The 22,965-nt window shown below is 44.5% G+C and overlaps 2 protein-coding genes across 3 annotated transcripts in view; both read right to left on the bottom strand.

Moving 5' to 3' along the window:
* Positions 1–475, bottom strand: part of MOCOS (molybdenum cofactor sulfurase) — a 55,953-nt gene extending 55,478 nt beyond the window's left edge. Inside the window, exon 1 of the mRNA XM_042911156.1 lies at positions 304–475. Within this exon, the coding sequence (XP_042767090.1) occupies positions 304–445 (142 nt within the window). The 5' untranslated portion in view covers positions 446–475. The remainder of the gene's footprint in view (positions 1–303) is intronic.
* A 10,060-nt stretch (positions 476–10,535) lies between these two features.
* The window catches only part of ELP2 (elongator acetyltransferase complex subunit 2), a 43,695-nt gene continuing 31,265 nt past the window's right edge, over positions 10,536–22,965 (bottom strand). For both annotated transcript variants that reach the window (XM_042909848.1, XM_042909849.1), the window contains 5 exons: positions 20,027–20,219; positions 18,485–18,606; positions 16,055–16,188; positions 14,939–15,052; positions 10,536–11,095 (listed from right to left, as the gene is read on the bottom strand). In XM_042909848.1, coding sequence (XP_042765782.1) covers positions 10,939–11,095; positions 14,939–15,052; positions 16,055–16,188; positions 18,485–18,606; positions 20,027–20,219 — 720 coding nt within the window. In that variant the 3' untranslated portion in view covers positions 10,536–10,938. The remainder of the gene's footprint in view (positions 11,096–14,938; positions 15,053–16,054; positions 16,189–18,484; positions 18,607–20,026; positions 20,220–22,965) is intronic.

The raw sequence follows: 22,965 nt of genomic DNA, 5'->3' as shown, positions 1-22,965 counted from the left end.
GGGCGAGGGCAAAAGAACTCCTGAGCGTGGTGCGCGGAGAGGGAGCACAGGTGAGAAAGGAGTAGGCTAGTCCTGCACCACGGGGAAGTCTAAGGAGCTAGGGTAGCAAGAAGCCTTGGGCTGCAGGTGGGACCTCAGGGACGCGCGGACGTGTCCCTCCGGGTCTTTCGATCCAAAACACATCCCAAATGAGGTGACGCTGCTCCCACCTAAAGCAAAAGCTCCTTCCACGCCAGTGCCAGAAAACGCGTGCCCGCCACGGCCTCCCTGCCCACCCCGCACAGGTGTCCCGGCTGGCCTCACCTGCCAGGCGGCCGAATTCGCGCTCGCGCATGTCCCGCAGGCTGCGCGTCCCATAGCCGTAGGCGAGCGGCTGCGGGCTCGAGTCCCGGAACCGCGCGAAGGCCAGGAGCTCGGCCCCCCGCGGCGCCGCCCCGCCGGCCATGACCCAGGCCCGCCAGCCCGTGCCGTAGTGGCCGCCGGGCCGGGGGGAAATGCCGAGGCCGGCCCGCCCGACTCCGCCCCCGCCGCGCCCGGCCGCGCCTCCCCGCCCTCCAGGGGCACCTGGTCCGCTGCCCAGGGTGGCGCCTCTCCCGGCGGCCCGGCCTCCCAGGGGAGCTGACTCACAGGGTTGCAGTTCTTTCCGGCCCTTTTCCCACCTGGGGGCGGGGTAAGGAAGTGCCCGCTTTCATTGTCTCTTTAAACAGCTTCCCAGTGGAGCCCAGGGAGATGCCCCCAAAGACCCCTGGAACACGAAACTCTCGTTTATCTACGGTCCCACGAAAAGGCTAGTGGCAGAAGTAACGCATTGCTTTCTCCTGCTCGGCATCCTGAAACCTGGGCATCCTCCCGCCTGACTCTACCGGTCCTGACCCCGGCATAGCACCCGGGACCCTCGCTCCCTGTGGAGGGGGGCGGGGGGGACTCGTGGGGTGTTTGCAAGGAGAGTTCTCCTTGCTGCTCCCCACTGGGTTGTGTGCTCGGCGTGTCTGAGAATGAGGCTGAGCAAAGGGTGGAAGACGAAAAAGATTGGGGATCCAGGAGGTTGGTTGGCTAATTTGGTCTCCGTGGCTGCGCAAGTTCGAAAACAGTCGCTCGGATGCGACTCGGGCCTTAACGCCGGAGGCGCTCCGCCCTTGGGCCTGCATCCGGGGTGCCGGCGTCAGAGCTGCTCTGTCTCGGGCCTCCATTGTCTCAGTACTGAGCGGCAGGCCAAACCCATGCGTCGGAAGAAAGTGTAGAGCCGGTGTCAGGGCGAGTGGACAGGTGCACAACACGGGGCCCAGGTGCGCGACAGGGAGAAATCAGGTGCGATCGGGGCCGCTCTCCCCCGACAGAGAGGACTCAGGGTCGGGGCCCGCTTTGGAGCATGGAGTGAAAGGCGACCAAGTAACGGGGGCCTGGGCGAGGTGCCTGGTGTGGAACCAAGTTGGGCCACTTAGTGCAGAACCTGCTGTGGAAGGGGGGACAACGTGCTGGCAGCCCAGGTGAAGGGACTCAGGTGCGGGCCCATTGGGGCCACCGGCCCAAGGTGGGGTGTTCCACTGGCTTTCGAAGCATACCATGGTGGGAGGAGGTGGAAAGAGTGCCCATGACACAAGTTCACTACAGCCACGCCCACTGTCACCCAGTGCGTGGGTCTCTGGGGCCCCGGGGCCTTAGGATGCCTGGTGATGTGCACTGCAAACTCGTGGGCCCAGCCTCTGCCTATATGAAAAGTATCCCAAGGGCTGTGGATGGACCCAGCTTGAGAGAGCTGCCAGAAGGCCATGCACAGTCCTGCCCCTCCTAGCCCAGCCCCCCAATACCAGGTTGCACTGGGGGGGGGGGGTCTATATGGCCCTGGCCAGAGGTTCCCCGTCCATAAGAGCCAGTCCCGGGGCTCCCCCTGCTTAGGTAGCCGCATCCTCCTCTCTGCCAGATCTCCAGGTTCTTACTGGACAAGCATTCATACTTGTTCTGGAAGGACTGAACATATTCATGAACGAATGCCCGAATTTGCTCATTGGCTTCACTGACTCCACCCCCATCCTCTTCTGCATACTTTCTGACCACACTTGTAGCTGGAACTTTGGGCTCTGGTGCCATCTTGACCTCTCCACAGCACTCCTTCCTGCAATGTGACTTCTGGCAACAATGATACGAGCAGGTACTGCCCTGGGCACCTGTACACTTTGACCTGTACTAGTTGGTCCACAATTAAATCAGCACGTCAATGAGGTGACTCTTACAGGTGGAGACGCTAAGTCACAAAGACATAGAGTAACTTGCTCAAGAGCACACAGCTGGAAGAGAATGGACAAGCCAGCACCTGTGAAATCAGTCTCCAGAGCCCAACCAGTGAAATGTGTTCAGCAGTCTCTCTGGTCCTCAGGGTCTCAGTCTCCCCACATCTAAGTTGGGAGGGTGGTGGGAGCTGGTCGTCCCAGACACCGTATGGTGTGTGTGCCACTCACCCCTCCTTTACTGCCCTACTTCCCAGGGAGGATCTCCTCCAGGCCACGTTTGTCAGGCATTAACTTACGTGAGTGGCCTGGAAGGCTTTTATCAAAATGCAGATTCCGATTCTTCAAGTTTAAGTTGGGGCCTGAACTTCTTTGTTTGTAAGGAACCTGGGTGATGTTGTTAGTCGGTCCATGAACTGCACTCTGAGGAGCGAAGGCCTTCCTTATTTCCCTGGGAATGTAAGGAGTACCTACCTCTCTCCTCGCGGTGTTCTGTGGCCAAGTAACAAATCGCAAATCCACTAGGGTGCTGCTTTCGGGCAAGCCTGCCTAGTGAATAATCTGAATGGGCCAACTCAATGCAGAACTCTTTTTTTTCTTTTAATTTTTAATTGTAGCAAAATATACATAACAAAAATTTACCGACTTAGCCATTTTGCAGTGTACTTGTTCAGTAGTGTTGAGTATATTCACATTATGTGCAACCAATCTCCAGAACTTTTTCCATCTTGCAAAAACTGAAAGTCTGTCTCCATTAAAAAAACTCCCCATTTCCCCCCTCCCCTGGCCCCCGGCAATCACCATTCTTTTCGGTCTCTTTGAATTTGGCGATTCTAAGTACCTCACATTAGTGGAATCATACAATATTTGTCTTTTTGTGACTGGCTTATTTCAATTACATAATGTCCTCAAGATTCATCCAGGTTGTGGTGTGTTTCAGGATTACTTTCCTTTTTAAGACGGAATAATGTTCCATCGTGTGTATATATCACGTTTTCTTTATCCGTGCATCCATGGATGGACACTTGGATTACTCCCACTTCTTGGCTATGGTGAATAATGCTGCTCTTAACATGGATATACACATACTTCTTTTGAGACTCTACTTTTGGGTCTATAACCAGAAGTAGGATTGCTGGATCATGTGACAGTTGTAGTTTTAATTTTCAAGGAACCGCCATACTGTTTTCCATTAGCTGCACCATTTTACATTCCTACAGTGCACGAGGGTTCCCGTTGCTCCTCATTCTCACCAACGTTTGTTTCCTGTTGTTGTTCTTGTTGTTGTTGTTGTTGTTGCTGTTGTTATAGTAGGCATTCTACTGGGTGTGAAGTGGTATCTCATTGCAGTTTTAATGTCCGCTTCCCTAATGATTAATGATGTTGAGCATCTTTTCCTGTGCTTTTTGGCCGTTTGTATGTATTCTTTGGAGAAATGCTTATTCAAGATTTTTGCTCATTTTTTCAATTGGGTTTTTTTTTAATTAATTGTTAAGTTGTAGGAGTTCTTTATATTTTCTGAATACGAACCCCTTGTCAGGTATATAATTGGCAATATTTTCTCCCATTCTATGGATGGCTTTTCACTTTGTTAATCGTATCCTTTTATGGACAGTGCAGAACTCTTGAAGATTATTAAAAGTCACTGAACTACTATTCAGTCAAGAAATATCTTTAAAGGGGTTGAGTGCCTGACTCAATTTTGGCTCAGGTCATGATCTCATGGTCATGAGATTGAGCCCTGAGTCAGATTCTGCACTGAGTGTGGAGTCTGCTTGGGATTCTCTCTTTCCCTCTCTCTCTGCCTCCCCTGCTCACTTTCTCTCTCTCTCTCTCTCTCTCTCTCTCTCTCTCTCTCTCTCTCTCTCTCAAAAAGAAAGAAACATCTTTAAGCTCCTGGCTCTTCCCAGAGCACTGCTTGCTCAGGAGGATGGGAAGGACTTTCACCTATAGACACGCAGGGAAATGAACTACTGAATGCCAGCCACAAGGCCATGAGGCCTGAGTTCCCTACCACTGCTCCAGGATGCAGGTGTAGAATTGCAGGGAAGAGAAAGCGGGCTACTTGCAACCAGGGAGTTCAGGGAAAGCACCCCAAAGGAGGAAGCCTTTGACCTGGGCCATAGCAATGAGCCTATGAAAAAGAGAGGGAGAGTAGTGGGGTCTGAGGACGCTGGCAGGCTCGGCCTCTAATTGGCACTCTCAGATTTATTTCACCAAGATTCCCCAGGCCTCTCCTGCCAGAAAGAGGCTGTCAGAAATCCGATTGCTCATTCTTACCCTGCCCCCACTGGTGAATGTCTTACGCGTGTTCATCACTCAACGAGCTCCTGGGTCCTGTGCTGTGGGGCTGCCACTGCCTCGTCTGACCTGGTCCAGCTACTGGCCCTGGGGTCTTGGAGGAGCCTGAGCCAGTCCACGTTTAGGTCGCAAGAAGCTAGCTTCTGCTCCCAAAGTTTAGAGCTTCGTAGGTAAACAGCTCTTAGGCTCCTACTTACAGCTCTGTCTCGCCTGGGAGCCATGAAAAATATGTGCCTAAAGGCCAGATTGGGCAGGCATGAGAGCCTTGATTTTGTACTTAAAATCTCTCCCCCTGGGGAAGGCTTTGTCCCTGGTCCAGTTCACTGAGCTTGGTTTTCGACTCAGGATGATATCTGCCAAAAACACTTGCTCCCACGTTAACAGACTTCTATAGGACCCCACCCCCAGCGTCCCCTGGCAATAGATTCCATTTCTAGAAATCACTACTATGCCCAAGGCATGTATTCATATATTCTTCATTCATTCACTCGGCAAAAGGTCAACGAGTACTTCTCAGAGTTAAAGTTTATAGTGGTTGAAGAAAAAGGCAAGGTAGGCTTGAGGGCAGATTTTGGAAGGCATAAGTCACCCAAAGGGACTGGAATTTCATTCTGAAAGTATTTGAGCAAGAAAGTGCTCCCAAGAGGTGATTTAGGCAGGCCATCCAATGGCCATGACCAGGCTGGATGCGGTGGTAAGAACTGGGGGCAGAGGACTAGCTACAACCTCCTGCAACCTCCAGGCTTGAGGCACCAGAGGTGAAAGTGGGCTTTGGCAGGGGCATCATCCAGTGTTCACTGGGGAGCCGGGGAGACATTAGTCAACAAAGCAGCCTGCATGCCTGGGAGGCCCCAGGACAGGGAAGGAGATGGGGCCGCAGTTGGATCACCCTTCCACAATGCACAGTGCCAGAGAAGGGGGCTTCCCAAGGAGGTCAAGGCTGCGGGGGAGAAAGCCTCCCCAACCTGGGACTCCAGAAGTCCTGGAAGAGAAAGCGAGAGAGGGAGGGCAGTATTCCAGGTGCAAGTGCTGGAGACAGGAAAAGGCCCCAAAAATTACAGAAGCAGGACCTTCAGTGAGGCTGGAGCACAGGCTATGGTTGTGCAGGGATAAGGGGTGGGATGGGGAGTGAGGAAAGGGAGCGAGCCAAACTCTGCAGACGGAAGGGACAGGAAGATGCCACGGAGTGCCCACAGGACAGTGGCTGTGTCAAAGGTGTTTCTGGCACCCCAGCAGCACTGAGGATCATGTAGAGAGTCTGGGCAGGAGTCCTGGTGAGGGGCAATGAGGGTCCAGATGACCCTTGCGGAGGTGATGAAATTCAGGGAAAATGGGGACTGAGGGAGGACAGGCTCTGGGTGACTCAACAGTGTTGGAGTGGATGCCTTGGTGGATGCAGGGGGTGGGGGTCAGGCACAGGGACACAAGAGGTTCAGGACATCTAAGTAGAGATTGGGGCCCAGACTCAGGAAGGACGGTGTCGGGGGTTGAAGACACAACTCACAGAAGAGGCCTGTGCAGAGGTCAACCCAGGGGCTCTGGAGTGTTCTGGGAGAGACAGAGCCGTGGGGATAGCAACATTTAAGTGGTGTCTGCCTCCATGCTGCTAACTGATCAGAGAGGTGGGGAGACAGCCAGCACCTTGGGGTGCTTAGGCCGACAGGCCAGTTAGGACAAGGGCCAATCAGATTATTGAATGTGCTGGCTAGGGGTTGTGCGGTGACCGAAGTGAGACACTTTTATCTTGGTGGGGATGGGAGCTCCATTTTACAAGCTCCATTCAAGTCTTAAATGCTGATGAGGGGTAGAGGTTTTCCTACTGGCTAATCCCCAAAGGCTCTTGATCCTGAAGGTGTCTGGGGGCTGCAATTATGATGGCTCCCATTTCCTGCCAAGTAGTCAGGATAGAGGGTGGGTGTTGCAGAGGCGAAATCTGGTTGGGAGAGTGAACTTATTATTTCCTGCTAGAGTGAAATGCATCCCCCCTTAACAACTAGAACCTGCTGACCGAGATCCTCGGACATCTACACAACAGGACTAAGAGAGACAATAATGGAGCAGCTTTTTCTCCAAAGCCTGGCACTGTAGAAGTTCTGGGAGAAACAACTTGGAAGCAGTGGAAAGAATGATCAGAAACCTCAGGAAGCTCCCTCCCCTAGAGGGAAAGGAGACCTTTTCTGTGAATAGAAGCTAAAAGGGCAGTTTGGAATCATGAACAAAGCTCCATTATATCTAAATCCATAATATTCCAAACAACAAAACCCCACCAGTGCTAGGGAGACCACAGCAGCGACAGGGTGGGTGGACCCTGAGGGGGAATTTTCTTGAGGGCTGCTTTCCAGGGGGCTCAGCTTCTCTCTGTGTTCATTCAGGGGCGGGTTTGGACCAGCCTGCCTCCTTCTTGGTCCCTTCTGGATGACACCTTTCTCCTGCTCTTTGTCTCCTACTCCTTTATGCCACCTTTATGCCACCTTTATGCCAGGGAAAGGATCTGATACCAGTCATGCTATTTACTGACTAGTGGATTACATTGGAGAATCCGTCCTCCACCAGCCAGCCATCTGTTTTGTCAAATTTACTCACCCTTAAATGTAGCAAATATTTAACAACACGCTGCTAGACGCACTGTGCTAGATGCTGTGGAGAACAAGAAACAAATCTAATGCCCAGATATTTAGGCTCTGGTAGGCTTGTAAAGCGGGATTTCATTGGTTGCCTACCCACCACCCACTGCCCTTGATTTTGATTTGGAAAAACCACCCCAGCCAGATCAGGATGAGGTCCCGATGGGACCAACCCTGCCTTCAGTCCCAGAGTGATCTCATGGCTCTTGCCGCGTCAGATGGGCAGGCCCGCGCCACTCCACGTGCGGGTTTTCCCCTGCCCGCTGCTTAGTTCAGGATGTTCCGCTGAGCAAAGCTAGGGACTTAATGTTTAAAAATGTATTCCCTTTGATACGAGCAAGGAAATCTGTAACTTTAACGGCTGCTTTCATCCATGGGGGAGGGCAGCCTTGGAAGAACGCTGACCCATGGAGAGGTCCTCTGAAAGAAGTAGACAAACGGGCAAGAGTGTCCTGATGAAACTACACCTGAACTTTGTCCTAGCACTAAATTTGTTTTCAATCATGTGATCTAATGATTCCCCAAATCATTTTGAGACCAACTTTCTTACCGCAGAATCTAATTGATATAGTGTAAGACATATGTAAATAAACGATAGGACATGAGAAATGCCATAAAAGACAATGAGAATAAAATACGGTGGCATTCAGAGAAAGAAATACTTGAAAGAAGGGAATTAAGGTTCTGCAGAGGTGACATGAGCTGAGATGTACTTAATCCTAATAGTTGGTGTCTTATTATATATACCCCAGTGCTAAACCAGCGTTTTTCATGCACTGAAATCCTCATTTAATCCTCAAAACAACCCTACAAAGTAGTTGCTTTTTGCAAAATGAGACTAACATCTGTTCTTTCTTCCAAAATAAAACACCTCAATTCCTAGCTGAACGCAAGGACTCTGGAATGAAAATTTCATTTCCTAGTTTCTCTTGAGGTGGTGGCCACAAGCCTAGATTCTGGCCAAGGAGGTGAAGCAGAACTGTGTGGACTTCCAAGAAGTTTTCTTCAAGCTCTGGATGAGCCTTTCCTTTCTGTTGGCCGGAATGCAAAAGATCACGGCAGGAGGCCAAGCAGCCACCCTGGCTGGTGAGGAAGCCTCACACTGAGGATGGAGGACCCCAAAGAAAAAGAGCCCGCGTCCCCAATCATGTTGAGAAGTCCCCCTGTCTGTCACAGTCTGCCTATCTTGATTCCTTTTGAGAGAAAACTTCTACCTTGCAAAAGCCAGAAAGAACATTTGGCGTTTTCTTTCACACATAGGCGAATTGAAGTCAGACTGATCCACTGGTAGTATCTGCATTTAGAGGTGAGGGGAAACAGCTGCATTCGCTGCCAGTGTGAGCCAGGATCAAAGGCGCTTCTGATTCCTTCCATCCAGGCTCCAACCCCCACCTAGAGTGCCTTGAGAAACACACGGGCTTTGTACATAGTGGTTCGCAGGCCTGGCATTCCCTGGACAGCCCAGGATTTTCTGGGGTGGCCAGAATTTCTAACTTCAAAGAGATCGATTCTGTTCTTTCATTTTATTCCTGAATGTGCACTCTCCCTCCATTTCCCACATTCCCCCTTTGAAATCAATAACTGACTCTGCTTCCCGAGGCTACTGGGAAGGGATTTGGCTCTGTGCTGTTGAAGGTAACAGTGTCCTCAGAACCACCCAACTACCTCTCCCGTCTAGGGAAGTTGTACAGGTCAGAAGGCAGCGACTGCTTAGGCTGGCGCTGGGCATCAATCTGAGCTGCGATGCTATGAATGAGGCAGAGAAGGGAGATGGGGGGAATGGGGAAGGGCAGGTCAGGGACTCTGAAACACCCCATCAACTCCCCTGGAGCAAAGTTCCAAGGGTACCTTTTTGCTTCAGATGTGTTGAACTATATGGTTTGTAATCATATGCTTCAAAGGGTGCTCCTTTAGCAGATTAAGATGCGTGACAAATTACGATGTATGTGTATGAATTACAATGCAGACTGCCCACGTGAATAGCACGACCTCTGAACGCTTACTGAACTGAATTACCCAGGTTGTTCCTGAGGAAGGTGCTTCAGGACAACTTGGGCAAAGTGTCTAACACAAACACAACTGACGAATTAAAATAATACCTACGAATTCAGTCTTCCCAGGACTAGGCCTGTTTTCAGGGAACCTTAGGGGGTTGAGTTCTGTGCTTGAAAATGTTCTACAACACCAGGTTAGTTCACGGATTCTGCCCTGGAGTCCCAACAAATCCCGGCATGCCGGTGGGGGTAAAGACTCAGATCCCTCAGCTGATAAATAAGGAACTACTGCAGGCCGTCCTGGTTTCTGAGGTTGGAACTCAGGGTCTCCCTGCCTTGGTGCATACATGCACACACAAGCCTGAGGGAGTAAGACAACTTTACACACTCAATCGTCTAGAACTGAACTGTCCAAATACAGATGGCCGCTAACAGCATGTGGCTAGTGAGCACTTGAAATGTGGCTAATCCAAACTGAGATGCACTCAGTATAAAACACGCTAAGTATACACTGAAGTATGAAACGTTCTTTATATCATACAAGGACTTTATACCAAAAAAGTGTAAAATACCTCCACAATCCTTTATGTTGAAACGTATAGCTTGTTTATGTTGGACATACTAGGTTAAATAAAACATGTCACTAAAATAAATTTTACCTGTTTTTTTATTTTTATTACGTAACTACCAGAAAACCTTTAATTACTTATACAGCTCACATTATGCTTCTGTTGGGCTAGAGATAGTGGATAATGCTAGTCTAGAAATCTCCATTTAAACAAAGTATCGCCACTCCTTTGGAAGCGAAATATCATGTTAGGTAATGGCAAACTCCAACCAAGAAAATCCTCACCTCCCTCTTTTCAGCATATTTATTATGTACGGCACTCATTTCACTGCCAATTTGCCAGATGACTCTAGGATCTCCTCCACTTTCGTGCCAGCCTTCGCAGTAGCGCTCTCCCGGGCTCAACCTCCCTCCACCCAACTCCCAAGCTCCCGACTGTCACGGCCCACCTCCCAAACCTCAGCTGGCACACTCAACACTCTGTTTCTAGCATCTTCTTCCTCCCTCTGCTCCCACTACTCCTTCACCCTCGGGGACACCCTCTTTTTCTCATGACTCATGTATGTGACTTCACATCAATTCACAGGATCGCCACAGAACTCCACTTTTCAGCCCCTCCGTCTATCAGTGTGTCAGGATATTCTGCGTTAAGTCAAACTGTAAAACAATATATGCACTTTTAAATAATAAAAGAACTCACTGCAGTTCAAACTCACAACCACCTGCCAAATTCCTAGAATGGCTGGTGTGTACTGGAAGGAAGGGTCAAGGCCACACAAAGTGTGATCCGTTTATGCACAAAAACTGTTAAAATTGAATAATCTCAGTTTTATCTCTTTTTATTTTCTATGTCCTCCCTTTGAAGAGGGTAATAAACAAGGCAATGTCCCAAAGACAGGCATATGAAAAGAAAAGGCCCCACACGTTAACACAAAATTAGGCAAATTCAGTCACGAAGAATCTGGTTCTTAATCTGGGACACAGAAATGCAGGTCTGGACCCCTCAAAGTGTGGGCAAGGTTCCAAGGGTGTATGCATATACACATCTGTGACGAGAGTCTGCAGCTGTCATCACATTTCAAAGGGTCTGTGACCCAGTGAGTAGTACTACTGCTGTAGGACTTAAAAATGAAAATCAATGAAATTATGAGGTAAAGAAAGTCATCTATTTACATGACAAATAGCTTAAGACACCAGTGCCTGTATGCCTGTAGTTACTAAGTCCATTACAGTGCACGTCTGTTAACTCTGTGTATCTTCACAGTATGATCTTCACCACAACTTGCGAAGTGTAACCACTCAGCACCTTCTGTTCCGTTCTGTTCGGTTTTCCCATTACAATTCTTCCAGCATAATTTTTTGACAGCAAGTGTATGACTTTGGCTAAAACAAAGAGAAATCATGAAATGAACGTATGCTGTGACTACAAAATATTTTACCTACATATTCACTTAATTACTATGCCCTTGCTATCGATGTTAACATAAATGGAAGTCAAAACCTGAACATCAAAATGTACAGGTTTTACAAAAAGCAGAGTCAGACCTACAAATACAGAGAACAAACTGATGGTTGTCAGAGGGCTGTGGGGTGGAGGGTTGGCCAGAACGGATGAAGGGGAGAGGGAGATATGGGATTCCAGGTATGGAATGAGTAAGTCACAGGAATAAAAGGCACAGTGTAAGGAATACAGTCAACGGTACAGTAATAGTGATATAAAAGGGCAGATGGCAGCTACACTTGTGGGGAACACAGAATAATGTATGAACTAAGTTGTACACCTGAGACTAAGGTAACGCTGTATGTCAACTATACTCAAATGAAAAAAATGGCAAAAAAGTTTTTAAAAATTACAGGTTTTAAAATACCATCACTAATAATTTTGCAATTTTATCCTAACCTTGAAAACATCTTACTCTATTTACTTAAAACTGTCAGACTAAATATCTTAATGAAAAAGGACACCACCAGCGAGATACAGACAATGAATTTCTGTCGAATTTTCTTTCGATGATCAGTGGAATTCACGAAATGGCTATTAAAATCTGTCTTTCAGGTAACATTACTAAATGGGTTTCTTTTTTAAAGAATTCTAACTTGGGGCGCCTGGGTGGCTCAGTCGGTTAAGCGGCCGACTTCGGCTCAGGTCATGATCTCGCGGTCCGTGAGTTCAAGCCCCGCGTCGGGCTCTGTGCTGACAGCTCGGAGCCTGGAGCCTGTTTCAGATTCTGTGTCTCCCTCTCTCTGACCCTCCCCTGTTCATGCTCTGTCTTTCCCTGTCTCAAAAATAAATAAAACGTTAAAAAAAAAAAAAAGAAAATAAGGAATTCTAACTTTGCAACATATTCCAGATTATTTTATTCCCTTGACATCCCTCTGACATAGAAGGGACTCTTACTCACATGTTTACTGCTGGGTAAGGAAAGATAATGAAAGATTTAATAAACTGCCCAAAGAAACAACCTTGGACTCCAACGTGACCTCTAACTGCATGACCTTGGGCAACACACTCCTGTTAATGCCCCCTCAACCCCATGGCCTAGAATGCTACCATAGGTTATTAATAAATCCCTAGGAGAATAGAACACCCTCTACAAATTCAACCTGCAAATCAGACCTCTGAACCAAGGAAGAATAAAGTAAAAAACTTAAGTAGGTTTTAAGGCAGTCAACCCTGAAAACAATACCAGAGCACACAATTATACTTTCAGCTGTTGAGAGCCCACGTGTCACCAGATGCGCTCTCGGTAGGAATGAAACACAACCTTGAGGTAAAGAAACGCGTTTTAAAAATCAGCATACCACAGCCTACACAACCACACGACTGTGAGGACCTGCAAGTGGCCACCCTGGAGGTTACACACGGCTTGACAGGGCTGTCGTCAGTAGCCCTTCCTGAACGTCTTCTCAAGGCAATGCTCCCATTCTCTGCAGGCTAGGACTTGAGCACTACCCTCAACGCTACGGACCCTTCCACGAGTTTGAATCTCATTACCGGAGGCAGTCAAGAGTCCTCTGGAGATGAGCTTCACGAATAAAATCAATGCCAAACTTAAAAAAAAAAAGGGACCAAACGAGTACAACTATAAAAAGGTATTAGAATTGGTTTTCTTCCATCGTAGTGAGCTGCTTCCGAACACAATTCCTAAAGAGAAGTTCCAGAAATATTTTAAGTGACACAAACATCACCGGAAGCTCGTTATTGATACTATTAAAGATTTCTCATTTCATCAGAGGAATGGTGGAAGTACTGACACATTACTGAAACAAGTATATATAATACAGTTGACCCCTACACAACACAGGTTTGAACTGCACGGGTCCACTTATACACAGATTTGTTTCAATTCACATAGCACAGTCTCATAAATGTATTTTCTCCTATGATTTCTTAATATTTTCTTTTCCCTAGGTTACTTTATTGTAAGAATACACTACCTAATACATTTATCATACAAAATATGGGTCAATCCGTTGTTCATCACTAAGGCTTCCAATCAACAGTAGGCCATTAGTAATTAGCTTCTGTGGAGTTGAAAGGTACACACCTCTAACTCCCATGTTGTTCAAGGACCGACTGTATACTGCTTCCCAGGGGAGCTACTTTGAGGAACAGTACTTATTTAGCTATACAAGCTTTAAGATGGTGCATTTCTTTTTTTTGGGTAATATTCTTTAAATCTAGCACGTTAACAGGAGCAAGCACCATAGGCAGGGCAGGGTGAAAGGAAGGAAAACAGAAGGGAGGGGAGTTCAGGAAGAGAGAAAATTTCAAATGACTGGAAAATGAAATTTCAAATGAATACTTCACTGACGTATTCCCTTCTTCGGTAAGCAACAGCATGAACCATTTCAACTGCTAAACCCAGCATCAGAGAGGTGGGAAAGAAGCCAAAAGGGCAGCAGGAATAAAGAGAAATCACATTTTAACAAATGCAATTATTATGAGCACTAACATACTTTGCTAACAAGGAGACAAACTCCCCTGGATGAAATATCACAGAAAAGATGTGTGGCTCACAGGTCTTTCTCCATCAAGCCCATCACTTTCATCATGACACTGTCATTTGGAATTGTATTTGAAATTCTATTTTGAACAGTTCACACATATGAAGGTTGAAGGATCCTTAAAAAAATCTGACAGAATGGGGTTACTGACTTTTTGATAATTTAGACATTGTTAAAGCATAAAATGGATTAAAATTAGGTTAACAAATGATCCTGCTGTCTAGGTGGGTGAGGGTGGGGAGAAGGGTGTAAATGACAGGTGCTCTAAGCCAGCAGGAGGCAACGGCCTGTGCCCAGGGAGCACTTACCGGGCTTAAAATCAGTCATGTGGCTTTGAGGGGCACTTGAGTTTGCTCCCCATCATGGGATCTGAGCTGACATGTTCAAACAAGATGAGGCTACCAAAACACAATCTACCACATTTCAAAACATCACCAACATTTTTAATCCAGTTTTATTAAAAATCTACCGTAGTCACATTCTAGACCACTTCAAACGTGTTGTGTATAAAGACAATAGTATGCAGCAAGCAACCGGCTGAAGCAAACTTTTAAAAACCAAGTGCAACACAGCAGCAAGCATCAATCTCAAGAGGCTACCGCAGAACACAGAAGTACCACTTAGTGGTAAGCACCTTAATCGAGATCTGTGTTCCTCTCCATGTGAATGTGGCATCAACTCGCCACAGAAGACAAATACTACATGATCTCACTTATACATGGAATCTTTAAAAAAACAAACAAAAACAAACTCATGGAAGAAGAGATCAGATTTACGGTTACCAGATGCAGACGGTGGGGGAGGGGGAATCAGAGGAAGATGGTCGAAAGGTACAAACTGCCGATAGTAAGACAAATAAGTACTAGGGACGGAATGTACACATGATGACTACAAAGAATGCTGCTGGATGATGCAGAGGGAAGTTGTTTGGAGAGTGAATCCTAAGGGTTCTCATCACAAGGAGAGATTTTTTTCTCTTTATTCTTCTTTCTCTTTTGACTGTAGCTACACAAGCAGATGGATGTAAGTTGAAGCTATAATCATTTCACGGTGTATGTAAATCTTACTGTTCCCCTTAAACATGCACAGTGACGTATGTCGATTACTTCTCAATAAAACTGGAAAAAAACTGCCACTAAATGCTTTATAACAAATATAATTACAATTTGTATAATTATAACAAAATCTAATCTTATGGAAGCAAAAATAGTAAAATACCTTTGACTTGTTTCTACACAGTGAGTCCAGTCATTTGTTTCTGGAACTTGATCAGTTTTTTTCCAAGTGTATAAACAAATCCTTCCGCACTCTAATCCTACTGCAACAACGTATCTATTTTTAAGGGAGGAGAAGACAGTGATTAATTAGCATGAATTTCTGTTATCTCCATTATCACTCTAAAGTATTTCTTTACAGTGCTCCCAACTGTCCATGGGGGCACCTGGGTGGCTCAGTCGCTTGAGTATCTGACTCTTGGTTTCAGCTCAGGTCATGATCTCGTAGTTCGGGAGTTCGAGCCCCACATCGGACTCTATGCTGACAGTGCAGAACCTGCTTAGAATTCTCTCTCTCTGCACTTACCTGTCTGCTTTCTCTCTCTCTCTCTCTCTCTCTCTCTCTCTCTCTCTCTCAAATAAACTTTAAAAATCAAATGGCTGTTGTTTTTTTTAACGTTTACTTATTTTGAAAGAGACAGAAAGCACGTGTGTGCACATGCATGCATGGGGGAGGGGGAGAGAGAGAGGGAGAGAAAACCCCAAGTAGTCTCCACGCTGTCAGCACCAAGTCCGACATGGGGCTCCATGCAAGGCTTGATCCCAAGAACTGTGAGATCATGACCTGAGCTGAAATCAGGCGTCAGAAGCTGGACTGACTAAGCCACCCAGGAACCCTCAAAAGGCTCTACTGAAAAGCACCAGCCCACGAGACCAGGCACTGCTCTGTTACATCCTCATGGAGCCTCCTCTCTACCGAGGGTGCACCAAGTCCTCCCCCGTCCTCTGCTAGCAAAGCCCACAAGCCAGTGTTGCCCTGGCTGGCTGCAGGGACCCTTGTTCTACTGCGGATGCAGTTACTGAGAAAGCACCAGGCTCTAAATTTGGTGAAATACGATCCTCTGAGCCACACTCCCAATCCCTGTTTTCCCCACTCCGAGTATGATCAAGTTCTATCAATTTAACAATTCTTACGAGAAACATAAGCATTATGAAAAAAAATAGCAACTTGGAAGCTAAAAGAAATAACAAATAACAAATTAAAGTATAGAGGACTACAGCTTAAGAAACCAAGTGGTTGTAGCAAAAACTTAAAACAAAGCCCCACTCAGAGACTGACCGTTGGGCACAGTTAAGCACAGGGCAGACACTGACGGCTGTCACTGCTCCCCCCACATCCAGGACAGAGGAGCAGGGGCCAATGTTGTGCTCGACGGAGTCATCACTGGAGTCACACTCACCCCAGACAACCACCTAACACAGAGAGATCAAATTCTGTGAAGACTTCTCTTTGCAAGACTTCCAGCAATGCATTAGAGTATCAATGGCACAGATAAATGCAAAATATTCACTCTAGCATTTAAAAAAATGCCTCGTTTACATTTGTGGATTACGTTCTAGATTTCAAAGTATTTCAAGCATCAGAGAGAAGCCAGACGACTTGTGTAATAGACACAAGTCTCTGAGTCCTCAACTACCTAACTGTGCCGGTCCAAAGATGGACTCTCCCTGCCCAGAGACCAGAGATTGTCTAGCACGCTCTTTTATGCTCAGGAAACCAGTTCTGATCCAGGGAGAGTCCACTGGTCAGATCCTCACCAAGAGGCTCGTGCACCTCTCCAAGAAGCTACCGCACAGTGTATGGGGACCGATCAAGTCCTGGATTTTCCTCTACACCACCACTGGCACTAAGGGAACAACTCAGCAGTCACGAGGACCTAACCTTCACGATACCCTGCATAAGAAAGGAAGCTTCCCTGGAAGCTCACACTTCTGGGGGGTGGGACTGGTCACGAAGAATAGAGAGGGAAGTGAAGTGGACAAGAGCTATAAAATGCAAGACCAAAGCAAGATTCCAAGCAGAAGGCTCTGTCCAAGTACACAGAAGTACACTTCTGAGAATGTGTGGTGGTGATACTCTCTGTCCACTTCAGCTTAGAGGCACAGGTGGACCATTTGCTACTGGGCGGGGGGGGGGGGGGGGGGGGGGGGGAGGGTGGGAGGTGGGGGGGCTGTGGAGGGCAGAAGCAGTCCTGCTTCCTCAGCGGTGAGCACAGCACAGGCACATAAATGCCAGGGAAGAAATAAACAGGCAAATGAATGCAAGTGAAAGTCTAACAGAAACAGGTTTAGAGGCTGACATTTCCGTGTTTGCAGGTCCATGCTAGCCCCCTGCTTCAGTGATTTGTACCATCACGACAACTGGAGGGGGCAAGGGGAGGAAAGGAAATGCTCATTGCCTCGCCGTCTCTGGTCTGCAGGCACTACAGAAAAAGGAGAGGACATTTTATTATTTTTTTTAATGTTTATTTATTTTTGAGAGAAAAAGAATGCATGAGTGAGGGAAGAGCAGAGAGAGAAGGAGACACAGAATCCAAAGCAGGCTCCAGGCTCTGAGCTGTCAAGCACAGAGCCCGACACGGGGCTCAAACTCATGAACCCAACCGCCAAAGTTGGATGCTTAACCAACTGAGCCCCCCAGGCACCCCAAGGAAAGGACCTTTTATTTTTATTTTTATATATTTTTTAAACGTTTATTTATTTTTGAGACAGAGAGACAGAGCATGAATGGGGGAGGGTCAGAGAGAGAGGGAGACACAGAATCTGAAACAGGCTCCAGGCTCTGAGCTGTCAGCACAGAGCCTGACGCGGGGCTCAAACTCATGGACCGCGAGATCATGACCTGAGCCGAAGACGGACGCTCAACCAACTGAGCCACCCAGGCGCCCCAGAAAGGACCTTTTAAATAAAGAGTGCGATGGGGCACCTGGGTGGCTCAGTCAGTTGGGTGTTCAACTCTTAGTTTCAGCTCAGGTCATGGTCTCATAGTTTCTGAGTTCGAGCCTCACATCGGGCTCTGTACTGACAGTGTGGAGCCTGCTTGGGATTCTCTCTTTCTCTCTGCTCCTCCCACATACACTCTCTCTCAGAATAAATAAACTTAAAAAAAGAAAAAGAAAAAGAAAAAGAAAAAGAAAAAGAAAAAGAAAAAGAAAAAGAAAAAGAAAAAGAAAAAAGAAAAAGAAAAAGAAAAGAATGTGAGAACAGCAAAGACTAGAGGCCAGGGTGAGGGCCATGTCAAGAGTCTACTACTAGCTAACTTGTTTTATTTTTTTGAAGCTTGAGAAACACATACACACACACACTGCTTCCTCCCATGAATGAAAAGGCAATAATCATCTACTATAGAAAAAAATCTTTAATTCATAACAGTATGAAAAAGAAAAGAAGCAACTATTTTCCTCCTTATGCCCATTCACCGCCTCCTGCTCTCCTTGTTAGTTTTGGACCATTTCATTTACTACTTCACTCCCATTGGGGCCATTTGATGACCATCATGTGTCTGAAAGGCTTTCTTTTCATATTGGATATTTTGGAGATGGGTATTTGCAAAATTTAACAAGAAAGCCTTTTTATGAATGCATACAAAAAAACACAGTACACACAGATTTTTAAAAATTGTATCAGAGTCAGGATTATGTGTTTTCTATCCGAACATACCTGTAATATTATTTCACATTTAGAAAAATATGACGTTAAAAAGAATTACCTTTTTGTCCCGACTCCCAGTGAAGAAATACATGCTATCAGGACTCCAATCACAAGACCAAATAATTCTACTGTGCACAGCAGTTATCTTGTTGGTGAAGGCGAAGAGGCTGAAAATTGGGTCTGAAAGAATCACCACACACACCACTCACAAGGCAGACAGAAATCTAGGTTTTTCTCTGTCAGAAATCTATGTTTATGTGCCATATACATCACATCCTGTAGTAACCAATTACACATGCTGACTTTTGCAACAGACCACGGCTCAGCAGCTGACCCTCATCAGAAGGCAATAGGCATATAGTTAGTTTCCTGGTAGGGAACGCTTTTATATTGCTAGTCACTCTCTAGTGACAGATGGCAACCATCTTCCAGGCACTTAACTGAAGGTTCAACTTACGCCCATGAAAGAAGCCTGAACAATTTAACTTTACTCAGGAAGTAGCCCGATTTACATATATGAAAAAAAGATTAATGTACTCTTAAAAACAAAACAAACAAAACAAAAAACAAATGAAAACCTTAAAAAATCTTTACCCTTGTAAGATTTAAATGTAAGGTAACTTCTAGTCCTTATATGGACTAAACCTAAAACACATTAATTACTTACAAAGAGGGAAGAGGAATGCATCTATTAATTCGTAATCCATAAAGACACAATAGTTTATGGGTATATTTTTAGTATCACATTAACTTTTTAAAATCACTAGTTGCAAAAGGAGTCAGTCTGTTCTAACATACAATGTTCAATATGTCAGTCTCTAAAATACAAGAAACTAAAAGACTAAGAATATCACAAGATAGATCTGCATGCAAGTTCAATCAATAGAAAAATTAAAACAGAATTAAATAACACAAAGATATTTTAAATACTCTCTAAAGTTTACCCAAAGAAACCAGGGTAATACAAATACGCCTTGCTCCAACAACACAATTTTTTTTCCCTTTTGTTTTTAATTTATGCCAGGCTCAGGACAGAACGCAGGTAGGTGTTAATATCTTGCCCACGGGCCACAGTATTCACAGACGGATACCGAAAATGCCCTTCCTAATTATCAAAGTGACAGGGGGAAGTAGGAAAAGGGTAAAAATAATGTCCTTTTAGGTTTCATAATTTAATTGTGTCTTCATTAATCCTGTACCATAAAATCCTAGCTCAAAATATACTATCCATTTGGTTTTACACTGGCATTCTGTAACCATCCACAAAATCTGTTTTTATAGCTTATATTCTTATATGTATATATGTTTTGTATTTTATATTTTCATATTTTGTATTTTTATGTTTAACTGAGATGTCTGAACACATGCCATCCCAACTAGATAATCACAAGGAAGTCAACTCAAAGATCGTCTGCATTTAAATCTTACAAGGAAGGTCAAGTCTTCCTCACTTATAACACAACTTTGAAAGGTTTCATAACAGAGACTCTGTCCTTCACCCTGTTATTATTTCTATTCCTCTTCACCTAGTAGCTACTCAAGGGAGATAAAATGCTCACAAGTGTTTCACTAATAATCTTCCAATCAGAAGCTACTTTACCTAACTCAGGTGAGACTGTGTCCTGCCTTTTCCACAGTGACCAAGTTCGATCTCTGGAAACAGCTAGTAAGAACCTGTCGTTAGGTGAGAAGGCCATCTGTGTGACAGTCAAACTGTGGAAAACTAAATTCTGCACCTGTTTCCAAGAGGTAGTGTTCCAAAGAATGATAGCTGCATGCTCTTTCTTAGCTGCCTGTAGATAGAGATGAAACAATCAAGCAATTTAAGTTAAAATGAACTGAAAAAAAAAACACATTTAAAAAACAGTATACTGTTTCTATGGGTATATTCTATGTACATGTATAAATGGAAAAAAAATTCTGAGGAGATACATACTACAAGCCAGTGTAACCTTGGGAAAAGGAAGACTGGGACTAAGATAGGTGACTCATCAGAGACTGGCATTGTCATCACAGAGTTTCAACATTTTACAAGAAGCATATATTTGCATATTAATTGTATAGTTAATAGTTTAGAGACTTTCACTTCTGCTCAACATGATGGAGTAACAGGGACGAACGAGACTGCACTGGTGTGACAGAACTAAAAAACTAGACTTAACACCCGAAAATAACAACACTCCAAAATATGAGATATCTGGCAACAAAGAACACTGATCTCTGAGAGACAAAATGAAACTCAGAGTAGAAAAGCTAAAAGAAAAAGAAAAGACCATCACTAAACTCTAGGACAATGTTAAGCAGCAACATAAAGGTATAACTAGAGCCTCCAAAAAGGATGAAAAGAAAAAATACTGAAAAAGATAATGGCTGACAAATTTTGAAATTTGATAGAAACAATGAACCTACAGATCCAACAGGTTCCAGAAAAACCCAAGCACAGAAAACATGAGGAAAATTATACCAACAATAAGCAAATTGTTTAATATCAGCCATAAAAAAAAAATGCAGTTGGAGGGGAAAAAACCCATCACTAAGACACAAAAAAATTATAGCAGACTCCAATCAGAGCAATACAAGTCAAAAAAAAAAAAATAAGAAAAAGAAAAAGAAAAAGAAAAACGGAGCTACATCTTTAATGTACTGAAAGGAAAACCAACATTTTTTTTACCCACTATAAAAATCATTCCAAAATGAAGGAGAAATAGGTTTTTGCAGACAGGCAGAAGCTCAAAAAAATTCACGACCAGCAGAAGAGCATTATAAGGAATGTTAAAGGATATCCTCTAGGCAGAAGGACAATGGTATCTGCTGGAAATTTTTGTATTATTTAAATCTCTTCAAAAGAGAACAGACTACTCAAAGAAAAAAGGACAATATATGGTGTTAATTCTATGAAGAAGTGAAACAATACCATAAAGGAAACAAAAGTATACCTCTGTAAAGTTCTTAAATCATACCTAAAATAGTGCAACATCACTTAAGGCCCATGTTGGCAAATTAAAAATGTATAGTATATCGGGGCACCTGGGTGGCTTGGTCGGTTAAGCGTCTGACTTTGGCTCAGGTCATGATCTCACGGCCCAGGAGTTCGAGCCCTGCGTCGGGCTCTGTGCTGACCGCTCAGAGCCTGCAGCCTGTTTCAGATTCTGTGTCTCCCTCTCTCTCTGCCCCTCCCCTGTTCATGCTCTGTCTCTCTCTGTCTCAAAAATAAATAAACGTTGAAAAAAAAAATTACAGTATAAAATGAAAGACAATCAATAAAATAACATAACAGTTATATGTACTAATCAAACTAATGAAATAAAACGGACTCATAAAAAGTAATCAATTAATCCAAAATAAGTAAAACAGAACAGAGAAAGGATGGATCAAATAGAAAATAAATAGCAAGATGACAGATTTAAATCCAAGCATGTTATTATGTTACATGTAAATGGTCTAACAAATGCCCCTATTAAAATGGTAGATTATCGGGGCCTGGATGGCTCAGTTGGTTAAGCGGCAGACTCTTCGTTTTAGCTCAGGTCATGATCTTGTGGTTGGTGAGTTCAAGCCCCACATTGGGCTCTGTGCTGAGGGCATGAAGCCTGCTTGGGATTCTCTCTCCCTCTCTCTCTCTGCCCCTGACCCTATTGTGCTCTCTCTCAAAAATAATAAACATTAAAAAAAAAAAAAAAAAAAAAAAGGAAAATTATCAAGATGAGTGAAAAAGCAAGACCTAACTGTAGGCTGCCCTTAAGAAGCCCACTTGAAAATAAAAGGAAACAAGTAGCTTAAAAGCACAATGATGGAAAAAGATATTTATCTCAAGCACTTCTCAAAAGAAAGTTGGAGTGGCTATTTTAACATTGGACAACATAGATGTGAGAGCACAAAATATTACCAAAAAGAAAGAGAATAATTCCATAATGATAAACTAGTCAACTAATCAAGAGAATATAACAATCATTAATGTTTTAACAGGACAGCCTCAAAATATATAAAAACTGAAATACAAAGATTAAAAGATAAACCCACAATTATAGTCAGAGATTTCAAAATGCTACTCTCAATAAAACTGAAAGGATAAAAGACTTGCACAATACTATCAACCAATCTGACATAATTCATATTTTCAGAACACTCCACCCAACAGAAACAGAATCCACATTCTTTTCATGTGAACATGGAAATTTACCAAGATTAAATTTCAAAGGATTCAAATCATATTATGTTCTCTGACCACAATGAAATTAAATTAGAAATCAATAGTAAAAAGATATCTGGAAAATAGTATATGGACACTAAATAAATTTCAAAATAACCTATAGGTAAAAGACAAAAATCAAAGGGAATTTTAAAAATATTTTTAGTTAAGTGTAAATGAAAACAACATATCAAAATTTATGGAATATCTCAAAAATAATACTTAGAAATTTATAGCACTCAACATCCATATCAAAAAGACAGATTTATAATCAATAGCCTCAGCTTTAACCTTATTAAACTAGCAACAGAAGAGGAAATGAAATCTAAGTAAAAGAAAAAAAAAACGGC

This window comes from Panthera leo, chromosome D3 (genome assembly GCF_018350215.1).
Source record: "Panthera leo isolate Ple1 chromosome D3, P.leo_Ple1_pat1.1, whole genome shotgun sequence".
NCBI lineage: Eukaryota > Metazoa > Chordata > Mammalia > Carnivora > Felidae > Panthera > Panthera leo.
The sequence above is the reverse complement of the archived record's forward strand: the minus strand, read 5'-3'. Positions and strand labels throughout refer to the sequence as shown.